The 17,546-nt window shown below is 40.9% G+C and overlaps 2 protein-coding genes across 5 annotated transcripts; one reads left to right on the forward strand and one right to left on the reverse strand.

The window, feature by feature from the left end:
• Positions 1-1,386: 1,386 nt before the first annotated feature.
• Positions 1,387-5,063, reverse strand: lg13h3orf38 (linkage group 13 C3orf38 homolog). The gene is made up of 4 exons (XM_049593840.1): positions 4,857-5,063; positions 4,094-4,269; positions 2,520-2,731; positions 1,387-2,262 (listed from the first exon to the last, which is right to left on the reverse strand). Exons 1-4 carry the CDS (start codon positions 4,981-4,983, stop codon positions 1,899-1,901), a joined length of 879 nt encoding a protein of 292 aa, XP_049449797.1. The 5' UTR covers positions 4,984-5,063; the 3' UTR covers positions 1,387-1,898.
• Positions 4,196-17,538, forward strand: zgc:152951 (uncharacterized protein LOC569013 homolog). Of its 4 annotated transcripts, none has more exons than XM_049593825.1 (12): positions 5,358-5,441; positions 5,523-5,592; positions 7,162-7,401; positions 7,553-7,670; positions 8,928-9,080; positions 9,211-9,396; positions 10,598-10,671; positions 10,947-11,144; positions 12,060-12,197; positions 12,308-12,397; positions 12,516-12,659; positions 14,755-17,538. In XM_049593825.1, the coding sequence occupies exons 3-12, from the start codon at positions 7,162-7,164 to the stop codon at positions 14,881-14,883; spliced, it is 1,470 nt and encodes a 489-aa protein (XP_049449782.1). In that variant the 5' UTR covers positions 5,358-5,441; positions 5,523-5,592; the 3' UTR covers positions 14,884-17,538. The 4 variants fall into 4 exon arrangements, 3 of the variants coding, with proteins under 3 accessions (XP_049449783.1, XP_049449782.1, XP_049449781.1); XR_007450732.1 differs by adding an exon at positions 13,360-13,493 and having other exon boundaries at positions 5,369-5,592; positions 14,755-14,889; XM_049593826.1 differs by lacking the exons at positions 5,358-5,441; positions 5,523-5,592 and adding an exon at positions 4,196-4,294.
• The last annotated feature ends 8 nt before the right edge of the window (positions 17,539-17,546 follow it).

Below are 17,546 nucleotides of genomic sequence, written 5' to 3' on the forward strand. Positions count from 1 at the left end.
CAAAGATGATGAAGTCTCCCAAGGCCTCCCATCTGTTGTTGCTCGGCTGTTTTACAGTACACTGAGGTCCTTTGTTAATGAAGACGCTGTATCCTCTCCTGGCCCTTACACTCATCACCCTGATCTTTCTGATTTCAGTCCTGTATGAGGCAGTGAAGACAGACCTGCTGTTTCTTCCCTTCCAACAGCAATATGCAAAATTGTAGCTGTGGCAAGAAAGGCTGACCCATACATCTGCATGTCATATGTCATGTTGGCCAGTAAAGAATAAAATGTCATATGATGGAGGTTTCCTTCCTGACCACAGCTAGTGAATGTGTTTATTTTTATATCAGATGTCTGACCACCCAGAGAAACCATTCCAGTGTGGTGTGGGAGGCTTTCAGGCTGTCATGACATCTGCAATCACGGCTGCCGAAGGAAAGTACGGGGATTGAATACTTGCATATAATATCCGCCCATTCCCACATTTTGGGACAGAGCTGCCAGGTTAAGGTATATTCACAATGTACACATGCTGCTGGTGTATGAGGTGTGGAAGTCACAGTAAAATACTGTGATGAACACTGAGCATCACATCTGTCTGAAAAGCTTGGACTTTCTAAGACAAAGGGATCCGTTCATCTTGACAATACTTCGATGAATGAAGCGATCACACCGATTTTCCAGGGGCCAGTTGACACTTAGCTCTGAGCCTCGGGGCCGCTCAGCATCTGGCCTCCGTATGAACAAGCAAAGTAATTCGAAGTAATCCTCTGTTCTGTTTTGGTTGAGGCCGAACGAGATCCATCAGGCAAATTTTGTGCCAAATTACGCTGCGCCCCAGGATAAATAGAACACACGGAAAACAAACAAGCACTTAACGACTAGGCTGCCGTTCTCCCCACATCTGTGCACTATGCTATCGAAATGCAAAATGTTGTAAGAATTATACGCTATCCTGTACTGCTGGGAGTCACAGGATAACTCACTGTACATGGGTTGCTCATAAGTGATTTGGCACAATGTGTATACTGCATCGCACGGTTTCAACGCAGGTACATGTTTATCCCCAGCATTTAAATGTATGATGTGCTATAAAATAAAAATGAGAGGTAAAACCATTAAAATTTCAAATGCTGCTGTACATATTTTGATATACAGCCACCAGCACCACGCCATGGAGGTAGGCCAACACCCCGAGGCCATGGGGCCAGCCAGTTCAGCACCCAGGGAACTCCTCCATCTGTTTGCTGCTCAGATATTAGACATTGAGATACACCCATATCAGACCTGTGCATGATTACACTCGCTTTATGAGCTTGGTTGACATAATACTAATTTGTAACATGTGTACACATTAAGGGCTGACCTTTACTCCTCACATAAAAGTACCGCCATCTTAGATAGCGTTCAAAATCAATTTTAATTGACTTAGTATTATCATGTGAACAAATACAATATCTTTATGTTCGCAAGTAGTGACCTAGTTGTCACTGTAGAGCACAGCAATATAATCATTATATCTGATATGATACACATTTACAAGAGCACATCCATGTCTGTATTTACATGTTATCTAAAATAAGGCACAGGGTGCAAAAGCAAAACTTGCCTTGCATCAAGGTACAGTATGTTTGAAGCAAAATGTTCCCACAACAAGAAGCAGCAGAGAAAATAATACGAGAGCTTTTTCCAAAGCTTTGTCCTGTTTAGATGTTACATCAGTGATGTACCGAGATGCAACAGTGTCCACCACCAGTACAGTCCTGACATGACTGCTTTACATAACTTAAGAAAGGGGTTTGTGCCAGTTTGTCGCCAGTCCTGATCTCAGGTTGTTTGGGCAAGTTAGATGAGTAACAAGAGGGCATGCACAGTCAAGCGTTCCCTGGGGAAATAATATGAAATAAGGAGCATCAACTGCAGAGAAGCTGCAATTCAGTGGAGTTATAATTCAAGGCAGGTGCCACCACCTCTGTCCCACCCAAAGCGTCCTGCCCTCTGATCTTCAGGTTGACAAACTTAATCTTCCAGCTGTTGTTCTCCAGTGGGGAGCGGATGAGGCCAAATATTTTCTCAAAGATGCCCAGACAGGCTCCGTCTCTGTGGATGGTCCCGGCTACCGCCACCAGAACCAGGCCATGGGGAGAAGCCAGCGTCCTGAGGCCATGAAGCTCCAGGTTGGGGCTGAGGAGGAGGTGCTCTTCCCTGGTCAAGGCCAGGAGACGAAGGTTAACCAGCTCAGCGCCCAGGAACTCCTCCATCTGCTCATTGCCAGCTCTGAAAAAGACAGACACAGCTCAGTCAACACAGTTTAGTTTTGGGTTATTTTTCCCAAATTAGCTGTAACTGTTGTAAAATACAGGTCAAGTTGAAGCTCCTGCTGTACATGTACAATTTTTTGGTGCTTATCACATTATCAAATTGTTATGATGACACTTGGTTTGTAGAAAAAACAGACAATTGGTGTTACAAAGTCCTGCCCAAAACTACCAGTAGCTTAATTCAAATTAATGTTCTGTTAATGGCATTCTTACTTGGAGAGGAGGCGTAGTTTTGCATCTGGCCAGAAGTGTTGTGGTCCCCAGTCCTGAGGCGGCTGGCCCAGCGAGGGGTTCTGACTGTTTAAGAGTTGGAAGAACCACTGGCAGAACTGCTGGCCAAGGACCATGGGGTCAAAGCCCACCCCAGTCTTCTCATCTGTGGATACTGTCTGTGTGGGCGGTCTCTCTTTGGTCTCATCCATGGCCTTAAAGAAACGAGACGTTATTGGTATATTCAAACACATGGTCAAGTTGTGTCTGGATTACTTTTCAGTACACGTTTCAATAATACAAGCTGTCAACAGCTAATTATTGACAACTTAACTCAGTGTCACAGTCCAGTCGGAACCTGAACTCTGAGTTGATGAAATAGTACAGCTGAACACAATTTATCCAATCAATTCTGAGTATGTTCACCCTGAGTTGAGAATGTGTGCAGTGAATGAAAAAAGCCATCATCAATAGAGGTCTGATACTATGATTCACCATGACAACAGGTAAATAAAAGGCAGACCCTCCACTTTAATCCAGTGGATGTAGAAATATTATTAATTGTCCTGTATACGAACTGTGCACATATATTTATTGTTTTAAGAATCTGAGTCGGAGCAGGGCAAAGGGTTGGTAAATTAGCACATAAAGTGTTGTTCAATAACTCATCATTTAGGTTGCAGTCTACATTACAATTTAAAAATCAGTATGGTCAGCTTTGATGTGACAGGGATAAAAACAAAACAAACTGAAGGTATAAAAATAAAAATCAAGGACACAGGCCTAGAGACGTGATTGTAATCGGATCCAGAAATAACGTGGTAAAAGGTTACAGTGGAGCATTCAGTGGCTTTATTTCAGCTACATGGCAACAAAGGCAGTAAATTTAAACATTTTAAGTGAGATGCTGACGAAACATGTTCAGACTCTACACTGTCTATTAAAAAAAAAAATCATGTTCACATTCCTCAGCAGCACCACGATCCTGCTCACTCTAAATATTAACATTTAACCTCAAAGATTTCAGGAATTATGTTCCATCAATGCCACCAATCGCATCATAAGTTATGGGGATGATTATTCATTGATCCTACGTGTCTAAAGCTTCATAGCGACTTTTACAATTTAAACTGAAATGACACATTATGTGTAATAAATATTTTAGTGGGAATGTTATAACAAACTGACAGCTGTCCTCAGTGTAACAAAAAAGGACATACAGAGGTTTGTATTTGAGCTGAGGACAACCTGATGCTGTGTACGACTGGCAGCGTACACAACCACGAAGTTAAGATAGTCCTGAGTAACAAGCTAATATCAAACCAGGTTTTTGATTGTGACATAGTAAATCTCGGCTAATTAATGCGCTTTGATGCAGATTGAATCAAGGAGGAAATGAAACAGCGTGTCTGCCTCTGTCAGAGGGAGGAGACGGAGAGGAACTCATGGTTTTTTTAAAGGAAACCTGGACAGCGAGCAGGTTATTCATTAACTGACCCAGAGTTTAATTTACCTCTCTCCCTGGAACTGAAACACAGAGTTTCCCTCACCTCTGACCTCCTGTCTCCTGTCCCTACCTTCCCAGACGACCAAAGCTGCAGTGTCCTTTTCACCAGCTGGTGTTTGTCGGTGTTGGGAGGCATCGCCACACCTTCTTTGGCCAGGTACTTGAATATGAGGTCACGATGAACTTTCTTCCTTTTCAGGAGCTCCTCAGCATTTTTAGAGAAGGAAAGAATTGTTTCCATCGCCTCTGTGGAAAGAGATGAGCATAAGGGGTAAGAGAATTGGATTTTTATTATCTGAACATGCCTTCAGGCAGAAGTGAAATAGCATCAGCAATCCCTATTGTCATCTCATGCCAATATCCTTATTTAAAAGGCAATTCACTCTTATGCAGTATCTTAGTTCATTACTAAGGTATTGTCTATATGAAGCCTAACGGTAGCTTACTTTACAGTTTCGTCTTCCTAAAACCTCCGGTAATTAGTTCATGTTATGTGTTTTGGTGGAACAAAATGGAGTGAATATTTTAACAACCGCTCGTACAAACTTTCAATTTATGCTACATGGAATGCATATGTTTGACATTAGCTTGCTAAATCTGTTGAAATATAGGAAAATGTGCTACACTGAATTCTGTCAGAGTCCGTGACACCGACCTTAAACCTAAACACCTTAACCACTAAAAACCTAACGGTTTTTTTATGGTAACGGGTCACAAAACATAGCAGGTCAAGAATGTCGGTGTTACAAAACAGAATGTATTTAACGCTTAATGTTACTGATAATATCCTAGCTTGCATGCTCCTTGCTATCTGGTAAACATTGAAAACATACCTGTAACATTCTCCACAACTATCATTTTATTCGTGACCGTGTCACTAAGTGACATTAAGTCCTCTTTCGAGATTAACGTCAATAATTTTGTACAGCCAACGCGCTCTGTAACCGATAGTCCCGACATCTTCGACACTCCCAAACAGGAAAATCAGCTCCTCTTCGTCCATTCGTGTCCTACTGGGGATTTCTCCGTACAGGAACATGAGTTAGTTGTAAATGGTTCCGCGCAAAGCAACGGTTGCTACGGTATGACAGTATACCCAGCAGATGCCTTTAAAAATATGGGAATTATTGGCGTCTCAGCTTGAATTCAGACAAACAACCCTAACTAGCTAACCAGTCACACACTGTCTGTCCCATTTTTTAAAGGTCTGTCCCAAACGGTAGAATTGAGTTTACAAAGGAAATCATCTACTGTTATGTCAAAAGATGAAATTATGCGTGATAAGATTTCTAGTCAAGTGCTCTAGAGTTTTAAGTTTACGAGGAGCACCTGAACGTCTCATAAGACAAGATAGCTAGCTTAACTAAAGCAGCTAATATGGGCTAGCCTGCGCAATGATGTCCTGCCAGTGCAGCTGGGTAATTTACCTGCAAGATCAGCGACCTCTCAGCTGGCGTTATACTTAACATACGTATTAACTAATATGTTTTAATTAACAGGACTAAAGGAAGCAGTTGTGCGATTTTAAATTGTGCAGCCGAATTAAGCGAGGGAGTCAAACGCTGAAAGGTAACGCACCATTATCATTTGCTAATATATCCACATTAGCTTGTTAATGTCATTCTCTAGTCATTAACGTTGTACGGTTAAAGCTATATCCAGCGGTGAAAAGTGTTACACACATGTCACTAATCGAGTTGTGTAATTATTTATTCACTCTTGATAGATATGTCGGTTATAATGCTTTTTAGTTATTGAAACAGACATGCATTACATTACCCGTGCCGAACTCCATTAAAAACGTTTGGGATTTAAGATAAGGTTAGCCTAGTTTGTTGGTAATGGTCTAAACCCCTTAAATTTTTACTTTTCCTAAGACAGTAAATGTCACTCTACAATTCGGGTTAACAATCTCTAGGTTTAGTACATTGTTTATCTGCAGTCATCTCCCATCAACATTTGGAAGAAGTTATTACTATTCAGTATCTGAGTTAGAGAGTTGCATGTGGAAAATAGTATTAAACCAATTCTCAAATTTAAAAATTGAACTGCTTTATTACTTCAGAAAGGAAGGCAAAGAAGTTGTGAAACTGGTGTATAAACTACCTTGACCTATTTTATAAGCATCAGCATGAGGTGTGGTTTGATCCAGCACTGATAAGCCCAGACTAATATTGACTGACTGCTGGTTTAAAGCCTTGTCACAAAGAATGAGGAACACTGTCATTGCTAAACTTCATGCGAAGTCAGTTACTAACATTTCACACAGTTGAAATACACATTGCATTGGCCTGCTTTCAACACAAGGAAATGTTTAGAAATTAGCTGAGAGGACATTGTGCCAAGAGAAGTTCCTCAATTCCTCATAATCACCTCTCTTGAATTATCCAGGACTGTGAGACTGCTGGATTAAATCCCTTCACTGGCCAGAAGACCACCACTGTAAACTGCAATTTGATATCATTCAGTGTACAGAAAGTTGAGGACAAGAACTTGATTCCTTCAGTATTGTGCAAAAGCATTTGGAGAACTGCCACCTTCATTGGCGACACACAAAACACGAGCCCTAAAGTAAACACCCTAAAGTGGAACCAGTTCATTTGAATTAAACTATCAGTGTCACCACTGTGTGTGTAGCAAAGAGAAAACAATTCCTTTTTCAAGTAGTATAAAGACCAGAAATGCTTGCATGTGCAATATCTCATCTAAGGTAGAAAAATAGAGGTGTTTTTCATGACTGTTTATATGTACACAAAAGTAGTCTCACATGTTTGCTCCCAAACTTTTGTGCATGTATGATTATATGAACTCTCTCAGTGAACATGTGAAACCACCTGCTGACCCATAGAAAGGCAGGAGTTTAAAGCTTCATTTAGGCCAAAAGGTGCATTCAATGATTCATGTAAAATAGGAACTGAACATAGTTATAATGTGTCGGATGAAGCACCTGTTGTGTAGTTCACACTCACTCAGTAGCCAAGCGCAGAAAAAGGAACACGAGGTAAGAACAGTTTTTAGGTAAATTTGCCCACATGTAAAACTTGATGTTGGTGAGAAAAACATGGAGCTCAGCCAACTTTTTCTGGAAGGCTTCAACTTAAAACTCTTTGCCCTCTTGTCTTTCCATCATTGCTGCAGATGGAGGAGGTTGAGGGCAGCGCTCTGGGCCGGGTAACGGTGTACTCCATCCAGGGGTGCCCGCACTGTGTGCAGGCTAAAGCCACCCTGGGGCGTCTGGGAGTACCGGTATGTGATGTGGATGTGGGGAGGCATCCAGAGCTAAGAGCCAGGGTGAAGGAGCTGACAGGACGCACCTCAGTCCCTCAGATCTTCTTTAACAACATTCACGTTGGGGGCAACGACGACCTACAGAAACTGGTGAGAAGGAGTAAAAACGCCTAAAGATACTACTTCCCTAAGTGACTAATTAACTTAATGTAATGTGTCGAAAAAAAGCCTAATTGCATCTATTATTATTTTAAATTGTGTCAAGACTTGTATGCATGTGTCAATCTGTGTCACGCCTCAGGCTCCTGAGGAGCTGCAGAGGTTGGTGAATCTGGTCAAGAAAGAGCCTCTTCCAGCAGATGCTCCACCACTACCAGAGGAGATCCAGCAAGAGGAGACAGCTGGGGAGACTGATGGAGGTGAGGAATTTAATGGTCTGGAAAAGTAAAGGGTTTTTGCTTCTTCCAGATCACTTTGTTGCCTTCACGTTTTGGTGCAGAAAAATTTAATCCCAATGTCCTGTCCGTAACCTGCTCTTAATGCACAGTTCATAGTGTGTCTAACTATTATTGTACAGTCCCTTTTTTTTCGAGGATCGGGGTGGATAAATTGCTTAATTTTGCACGATTAGTTTCAGATGTGGTTTAGAGTGCTTAAAAATAGGTTATGAAATGGTGACATTAACCACCCCACTGGGGGAAATCCTCCCTAATGTGAGGCTTTGACTCAGATGAACTATAGTTAGAATTATAGTGTAAAACTAGTACTGGCATGTACGGATATGGTGTGCCCACGCTCATCTCCTGCCCCTATCGCCAACACAGACAGTTGATACAGGAAACTTGATACTCTGGATGAGCCCTGCAGCACCAGGCTGCCTCATTATATGTGATTATTAAACTCCCTACTGTGTCAACAAAGTCTATCCAAAGGGGCGCTTACACAGCCTTTTGTGGAGAAATGTTTAATTCAGTTTTGCCTCCAAATAAGGAATTATGTCCCTCATATTTCTATCATTATGCTAAAGTGTTTATTTAATTAGTCTCTGCCCCCTCAACAGTCTTTATGATATCTTATTTGATACTACAATGGATGTTGTTTTAGCAATACTGGCCAGCTTTGGGCTGCTACGAGGTGCATATAGGCCACTGTGCAGGCCAGTGTTAATGTAGTGCTAAACAAACACTCAGTTGTTGTCAGTCTAAACAACTGACATAGATTAAATTCTGTTTTGTCTGGATTTTAGATGAAACTAAATGGACATACTTGAGGATTTTGCCTGTTGACAACATGTGTATTAGCTCTGACATCCCTTAAACATTCAATATGTAAAAATGGCAACAAAATTAATGTTATTTTCTGTGAATCTGTGTTTATGGATTTTTATGGACTTTAAAAAATGATTTCTAACAGACATGCCATATTTTTATCCAAGTTAAACTGTCCTTACATATACAGTGAGTAATTTGTTGCTTTGGTGTCTGGCCTCTTTCTGAGAAATGTAAATCAACCATACTGAATAATAAGCATTGACCCAGGTGCTACGTTTCCCAGCAACCAGATACATTTTTTACACACAAGCCGGACTGCAGATATTCCTTCATAATTGCGGATATGAACATGTGTGTATTTGTGTGTTTGTCCATGTGTGGCTTGGCATATTCCTGCTCTCGCAGAGTTTATGTGTGAGAGGGATGAGTTGGCAGACCTGGTAGAGGACCTCAAACATGGCAATGTGATTGGCAGTCATAGGAGGGGACTGACAGTGTACAAAAAGAGCTTCTCAGGTGATCAGCTGGTTGACTGGCTGCAGAAAGAGAAGGGCATGGGTAAGTAAGGCTGTAGACCTGCAGTGAAACAGGCACCCAGTGTTGTGTCAGCTTGATTTTTGTACGGAACAAATCTGGAAAGTCATTGACTTCACCTGTGAACTCCTCACTGTGGCCATGTGTGTGCTAGCCAGGGCTGAGGCCTCTAGTACCGGCCAAGCATTGTTGCAGAAGAAGTACATGGTCATTGTGCGCGGCTGTGGGCAGCAGGATGGCAGTTTTGCAGAAGGGAAAGACACACTGTACAGGCTGCTGGAGGATGACCCTCACTCAGCTCTCAACGCAGGACAGACGGCAGCCTGCAGTCCCATCCAGGGTAGGTCAGGACTATATCGGGCTTTGGGGCCTTCGCACGTCGCATTCCAGGTTCACGCTGACTGGTGTCCTTCAGTGCTCTCTAGCGCCTGTCGTTTCCTCTGCTGCTGGCTTGGGTTTGCTTGGGTTTGGATATTAGGTTAGTGAGCTCTGTAGTGGGATACACTGAAGTAGGGCTTGATGATATATCTGATATATGGCCTTTTTTATAAAAATATATATCATTCCATCAGTGACTTCCACCTCCTGTATGATTAGGGTGCAGCATGAGTGTGGAAGTCTATGTTTGACCTTGGGAAAAAAAGACTGCAGTGTATTTGATAACATGTATTGTATAAGATATCTTAATTCTGTTATTATACAATCCCTGCACTGAGGAAACACAGGCCTGAAAATATATATCATTGAAGCCCTATTTTAAGTCCTTGTTGGCTTGTCTGCAGGTTTGGTGTCATCTTGTGACACATCAATACTTGTTAATTTCTTTTCAGAAGTTTCTTGGTGGTGGTGGTGGTGGTGGTGGTGGTAAGACATATTGCCCGGCTCTGTGCTGTATTTTCTACCTGAATGCTGCACACCTCTAGAGGCTAACTAACAAGCTAATCTGTGCTGCACAACACAGAGGTGATTATAATCACCGCTGTTGTAAGTGTTGGTGTTATTATGCTTGGCTGTGTTTCTCTTGGGTTTATCTGCGATGCTCTCTTTTCCCACAGGTAATGTTTCCTAATAATAATCTCATTTGTACAACACCAAGGTTACCCTGATCTTTTTGCAGTTCATTATTTTTCCCTGGGGTATGTCACAGCTACTTTAAACACACTTTATGATTATGTTATAGGCTGGTCATGGCTGTTCTGTTGTTAGACCAACAGCTTTGGCCCCTGTTTACTCCCTGACAGCTACTGCATTAACAAACACTCCAACAGGAAATACACCTAGGCCCATTTACAATATTTATGTTGTTAGATTGAAAGGCCCACCTCAGTGTTAATGTTTTGAAATCTGGCTATGAGCTATGTAGTCGAGGTTGTATTGCAACAGATCCAGTAATTGCCAAGGTACTGAGGCTATGCTAACACAGTTGCTCTAGCCATTCAGATATTGATTTGGTTCATCTCACCAGAGAACGCTATTGAAGTTGTCAAACATTAACCATCTCTCTCTCTCTCTCTCTCTCTCTCTCTCTGTATTGCTCTCAGCTGCTGAGCTCTCTTTGCTTGTACGGGAGTTGATTCTGAAACTGTTCTCTGAGCATCTCTCTGCTGATGGCAAGGTAATGTCCTTGTTTACTCGGAGCTTCTGACTCAGAGTGTATTCATCAGTCTGTTTGGCTGTTTTTAATTTCAGTGTCAGTATTACTTGGCTTACACTGATTCACAGGTTTACCTTGTGTGCTTTAGTCTTGAGGCCTTTTATGAGACTTGTTTGTTTTTCTTTCAAGATTTTACTACATGTTCTGACTGTACATTGATGTGACGAATGATAAAATGGCTCATATGCGTGTGGTTCTGTAGTTACTTTACCACTGCACTTTCCTTGCTCCCACAGACTGTGGACTACAAGGGCATGTCAGTAAATCCCGCCTTTGAGCGTTACTGTGAGCTGGCCATTCAGCTGCAGAGAGTGGAGCTGCTTTCGCTGAGCCGGGAGGAGAAGCTGGCCTTCTTCATCAACATCTACAATGCCTTGGTCATCCATGGGTACCTACGCCTGGGGGCCCCCACCAACATGTGGCAAAGATACAGAGTAGGACCACACAGAGTACTTCTAGAGTTTCCTTAAGCCCAGTTCAGACCAAAGATTTGCGACAAGACCAGCTTAAATCTGCAACTACCTGCAGTGCACCAGTCTGCCGCAATCTGAAACCTACCGGTTTACACCACTGCAAAGAGACAAAAGTCTCAGATGAACTGTATTTATAATATATATGCCACAATGAGAGTAATCAATAAGTATGTGTGTACGACATGCCCACATAAAGCAAGCAGCAGCAGCAATCCACAGTCTGACACTGACACACTGTGAGGACGGGGGCCGACATCCGTGCCAACAGCTCCAGGGATGTAAAGGAGATAGACTATGGCTTGGCGGGGACAGAGTGCTGTCAGGGAATAGTACAGCAAGAAAACATGCAGTCTGCTGACCTTGTCATCGGACTTTGCTACAAGTCGATTGTTGATGCAGGTGACATGCCTTACATTCTAAAACCAGCCGCTGGCCAACTTGACAAACTGAGTCACAGGCGACACCATTACCGGCTTGAGCGGAGTTGAGACCAGCCAGTTCACACCGCTACAAGTTTGCCTGCAATGTTTTAAAATGGTTACGTCTCGTCACGAATCTTTGGTCTGATCTGAGTTTCAGAGGTGTTCCTGGAACCCCTAAGCCTATCAAGAGCATTTCCTGCTACCTTTATGTATAGATGTTGGGCTTGTATTTATATATTGAGTTTTATGGCAGCCATTTTTGGCGCAGCATACATTATTTTATATCCAGACTAGAATATAAAGATATAACATGCATTATTAAGTGGCATGAACGGTCCTGTTGTCTTAACGTTTTGTTGTTTTTAAGATGGTCTTAATATTTAATTCAATTCACATGTACCTGAGCAACAACAGTTGACATTACATGACATATTTGTTCCTGTCTCATTTATAGTTCTTCAACTATGTGAGCTACCTGATTGGAGGAGAAGTGTTCACATTACAGGACATTGAGAATGGCGTTCTGAGAGGGAACAGAAAAGGTGTCGCACAGCTTCTGAAGCCCTTCTCCAAAACAGACCCGCGACTACAAGTATTGAGACACTGTTAAATCACAGCTGCACATTTTACTGATTAAGCAGTGACACTTTTATGTGGAATAACTAATGTCATTTAAATTCTGTTTCCCATGTTGTCCACTAGGTGGCCCTTCCAGATGCAGAGCCCCTCATTCACTTTGCCTTGAACTGTGGTGCAAAGGGCTGCCCACCAATTAAAACATATACGCCACAGGTAAGATGGCTTCACAAATATGTATGGAGTGTGTAAATTGTATACATCATGTTGTGTCTGGTAAATACGTAGAGCTTGAATGGTCTGAAATCAACTCCGATCCCCACACCTCTATCAGGACATTGACAGCCAGCTCCGCACAGCAGCTGAAGCCTTTCTGGAGAATGACGACGCCTGTATGGTGGATTCTGGGAAAAGAGAAGTTCGACTCAGCCAGATATTCAAGTGGTACAAAGCTGACTTTGGAGGAACGGATGAAAAGGTAGTTTTGACTCCCAATTGCCAATCCTGCAGTCTTATTCTTAGACATAATAACAGTGGCAGAAGCAGTAATCAGGTATTTGCTTTATTAAATGTAGCAGTTCTATAGTACGAAAATACTCAGTTACAGTTAAGTCCTGCATTCAAACTCATGTATACTCATACATTTACTAGTACCAAATGTAAAAGTACTCATTATGCAGAATCACCCATTTCAGAATCCTTTATATTATATCACAGGGTTATGATTAGTGATGTATTAATGTGTCAATCACTGCAATGTTGCAGTTGGTAAAGGTGGGGCTAATTTTGTGATATATATACTCTATAAACAGATTGTGCATATGTATGCAGAATCTGTTGGCGATGGGACAAGATTTTGGTATCAAAGGTGTTCTGGTGTCTGCCCGTAGTCCAAGTAGTACCAAAATACAAATTGGAACCCAATGATTATGGTCTGGTGAAGATTTAATTCAACTGCATTCGTATGCAGATATCTGTTTCTTAGGGGTGGGAATTGCCAGAGGACTTACGATATGATATTATCACGATACCTAGGTTACAATAAAATATATTGCAATTTATTGCCTCTTTTCCCAACTGCGAATTATTTCCCCAAAGGAAAACTTTGCCAATATCAATTTTACCTCAGAAGATAAGTTTTCAATCTGTTCATCAGACTTCAATCATTTTTATTGCAGCAAAATGTGATGCAAAGCAGACAGACTGACCAACATCGTCATAAAACCTGTCAGAATTGCTGCATACACCTGACAAACTGAAATGTTGGCAGATTTAACGCCCTCTGCGAAGAACTGAAACACTTCACATGCAGGTATCCTGCTCACTGAATGGCAACACCCATGTTAAGTATTGTCTGTTACAACAACAATTCCCCATTCTTGTGCTGTTATTTATAGTCACATGTGAATCCACTGACCTTGAAGTCCAGGCATCACAAGTTAACGCCACCCTTCTTGCTGTGCTGAAAGATTCCTCAACTTTATGCTTTACTTCTCTGTAGAGCTTGGGTACAGCTGTGTCCTTGAAAAAGGTTGGGACGGAATTCCATACCGACGGAGTGTTTTTAGCATGTAACAAAAGCCTTCGTTTACAACAACACTGTATGGACGCAGATCTTTGCACATGATGCGATGTACTGTGGACTGTTATTTTCTTCGCTCTCTCAGTGTTTGATTGTAGTTTTGTCAAGCAGAGCGGGTTTAACGTTAGCTTGGTTGTCAGACGCTAATGCTATCTCTGGATGGTCAAGTGTGAGGTGAGCCCTCATGTTCATCGTGTTCCAGGAGTATTCTCATATGACACTGCTTGTAAATGGCATGCGTCATATCCAAGTCCTTTTTTCCGTCTGTGATTAAAAAATCCCAAATAAGTCCAGATGTTTGACAAAAAAACAACAGCACCATCTAGTGGACCAAAAAAGCAATTGATTTTATTATTCTAGTACCAAAAGTTGTATCAAAATGTATATTTGCAAAGATTGCTGTATTGATTTTTTTTCCCCACCCCTACTGTTTCTAGAGATTAGCTAGAATGACAGGTGCATTAAAAAGAAGAAGACTTGGCTCGTATACTGGCTACACCTAGGGCTGGGCAATATATCGATATTATTTTGATATCATAATATGAAACTAGATATTAGCTTAGATTTGGGATATCTTAATATTGTAAGTGTGGTCTTTTCCTCGTTTGTCAGCAGATGATAGCCGATGGGTTCCAAACTTGTTCAGTATACTGATGGGTTGCTTAACCTATGATAATATATCATATTTGTAGATTTAGATTTTGTATGAATAATCTACAAAGTAACTACTAACTAAAGTTGTCAAATAAAAGTTGTGGAGTAAAAAAAATGCCTCCAAAATGTAAAAGCAGAAAGTATCATAAAATGGTAATACTTAATTTTGCTTAACCTATGATAAGCACTTGCTTAACCTATGATAAGCACTTGCACTTTATTTAAGTCCAGTACTTGAGTAACTGCAAATCATTTCACAGTTTAAAATACAGAATCAACCCAACCGCGTACCTCACACTGTGATTTTTTTTTTTCCCCCACCTTGTCTCTCTTGTAGCTGCTTAAGTGGGTGGTGGAGCACATGGGTGACTCTCCAAAGAAGACCAGCCTGCAGGGTGTTCTCTCTGCTGGGAAGACCAAAATTATCTTCCTCCCTTACGACTGGAGCACCAACAGTTCCCACTGAGCATGCACGCACAAACGCATTCACGTCAAGCTATGTGTCTCCTTTGCATCTGTCCACTTTCTACTGAGTTGCATCTGTCAAAAAAAAAACAGAAGGTTGGTGATGATGACTTTTTTGCCGAATGCAATCCACTTCTCCTGAACCATGCAAATGGTTTTTATGCAAAACAAACTGTAAATCAGAGTGGTGAGATGGGTGTGTTTGCATTGTGCCACTGAATAATACTGCTCTTTGCAAGCTTATTCTAGCTTTAAGGTCGTACTGTAATTCCTACACCCTATGTTTGGTTTTGGTATATACTGTATATGAGTTCTACATTTTTAGATTTTTGTTTGGTTTGAAGAAACAACAGATATTTTGATTTCCTATTTTGGAAATCAAGTTGCGCACAGAAACTTTTAATATGACGAGATGCACGTTAAGCCATTTCTCGAGTTTAGTTATTACTGTCCTGTGTAAAACGTCAAAGTCTGAAAATTGCCCAACATTTCCCAAATATTTTTTATGTAACGTAACACAGCGAAAGCTAACTAAAAGCATACTGTAAAATAATAATCACAACAATCATCAATATGGCTTCCAAGCTCTCCAGCCAAAGTCTTTAAACACCATGTCAGCAACTCAGGAGTCATTGATTATCACAATCGTCTCAGTCCAACACAACACTGGGCTGTTTATCTGGAGTATTTAATCAAAGCAGATGGGGATGACACAAACACACTGCCTTGACAAGCCATATGAAACCCTTTGAACTTACAAACCTACTCATTCATGTTTAGCAGGCTGCGGAATCTCCACATCTGGTCCAAAATTTTAACCTGTAGATGTGAACAAGCTAATGTTTTCTACACTTGATAAAATTGGAACGTTAGAGTATCATCCTATGCCATGGACTTTAAGTACTAAAATATAACACTGTAAAATACCAGATGTTAGCCCTCAAAGAAATGTATAATTTATTCACTTTTTTCTTATATCTATGATCCAGGTATCAAGCTCTTTGTCATCGTACAGACAAAATCTGGTTAGGTGCTGCTACTGTCACTTATCTTTCCAGTCAGTTAGCACAGGTTGGACTGGAACTGTATCCTCTGAAGTCCCCGTCGTTGTGGTTCACATCCTTTGTAGGATCCAGTCCCTGAATTAAAAATAACTTCCATGTTTGGAGCACATAGTAGGCGGATGCAGTGCTTGGACTTTTGCATGTTGTGCTATTTTTTCCCCTAACCCCTGGTAATATTTAGTTTCTTCCTTCTGTCATGTGACCCTACATGGTTGTTCACCCCTCGATTTGATCCAGGTCTTCCATTTGAAATTGGGGAAGTGCTACAGCTGTGTTTTTTGGCACAGTTATTTGGTAAAAGATGTAGTAATATTTTGGATTGTAGAAATATTTATCAAAACCACACCCTTTGGGATGCACTCTGACACTTTGCATGTTTATCACCAACCTGTCGAGACATATTTGTACTTTTTTCAATAAGGAAAATGTTCACTGTTGGTCAGCATGAGCTTAATGGGCTGTTTTCAGAATGTCTGTGGGAACTGAAAAAATATAAAATATTTTTAATTGCTCAGTAGTCATGGATACAGTGAGATGTAGCAGATTTAAGTGTTGATTAGAGTTTGCAGGGTTTTGGTGTGTTGAGTTGCTGCCTGTAAAACTGTACAGGATCCCTTTGATTCCTTTTTCCAAAAAGTGGGAAATTTAGCTCCATTAGTTTACCATTATACCTGGCCTTAAAGTTTGTACGACATTTTTATTTTTAACATATATCTTCTAGTGTGACAACTACACATTAGGTTAATATAATTACTGTATATGGTTACAAGGAGTGTGTGGCTCAGAACAACCTCTATTTAAAGGGCCTTTCTCTGTTTCCATTTTCTTATCTCAGGTCAAAGGAAAATGTGAGTGGAAACTACTGAGTTGTCATCTTGTACGATGCATGTTGTGTATAACAATTTCAGCTCATTCTGCACAATCCATATTCCTTAAAAAAGACATCGTCATACATTGCTGTAACTGTCAGTTTCTTTGTCGTTAAGATACAAGCAGCACCAAAGCATACGGTTAAATTAGCATGTGTTAAAATTGGAATGCATTTGCTGCATGAGATAGTGGGAAACTCCAATTTTGAATGCTGGCCTTTAACAGGACTGCCTCTCACTCACGCTTTGTTTCTAGCCTATTACTAGCTCAGCTATAAGAAATAGTTGGACCTAAACACTTACCCAATTAGACATATAACATGTCAGTTAGATGATATTGGAATACAGTATGTGCAATAGATTTACAACACCACTCAGTCTTAATAGACTGCACTTTTTCTGCGACTACATGCCTTCAATGAGAGGTGCACCCTTGGCTTTACAACACTTAAGTCCACTACTGAGTGACAGAGTAAAGCATAAAGGAAGACACTTTGTGGGCTAAACTGGACTGAAGAAAAAGTTTTATTTATGTATATCAGTGATCCCTGTACTTTTTCAAAATTACCTCATGTATCAGGAAAATGTGATGCAAAAAGTTTTTTAAACAAGCAATTCTAATATAATCGTATTTTCCTCTTTCCTGGGGTTAACAATAAAGCAATATGTTTATGAATAGTGAATATGCAATGCCGAAGTGAAAAATAAACTATTTAAAGAGTTTGTCTGCT

This window comes from Epinephelus fuscoguttatus, linkage group LG13 (assembly GCF_011397635.1).
Source record: "Epinephelus fuscoguttatus linkage group LG13, E.fuscoguttatus.final_Chr_v1".
In the NCBI taxonomy this organism is placed as follows: Eukaryota; Metazoa; Chordata; class Actinopteri; order Perciformes; family Serranidae; genus Epinephelus; species Epinephelus fuscoguttatus.

Coding starts and splice junctions, on each gene's coding strand:
- zgc:152951 (XM_049593826.1), top strand. CDS start 7,162: ATGGAGGAGGTTGAGGGCAGCGCTCTGGGCCGGGTAACGGTGTACTCC. Junction 7,402..7,552: donor ACGACGACCTACAGAAACTG/GTGAGAAGGAGT, acceptor GTCACGCCTCAG/GCTCCTGAGGAGCTGCAGAG. Junction 9,081..9,210: donor GCAGAAAGAGAAGGGCATGG/GTAAGTAAGGCT, acceptor TGTGTGTGCTAG/CCAGGGCTGAGGCCTCTAGT.
- lg13h3orf38 (XM_049593840.1), bottom strand. CDS start 4,983: ATGTCGGGACTATCGGTTACAGAGCGCGTTGGCTGTACAAAATTATTG. Junction 4,270..4,856: donor AGTTGTGGAGAATGTTACAG/GTATGTTTTCAA, acceptor CTCTTTCCACAG/AGGCGATGGAAACAATTCTT. Junction 2,263..2,519: donor AAACTACGCCTCCTCTCCAA/GTAAGAATGCCA, acceptor TGTCTTTTTCAG/AGCTGGCAATGAGCAGATGG.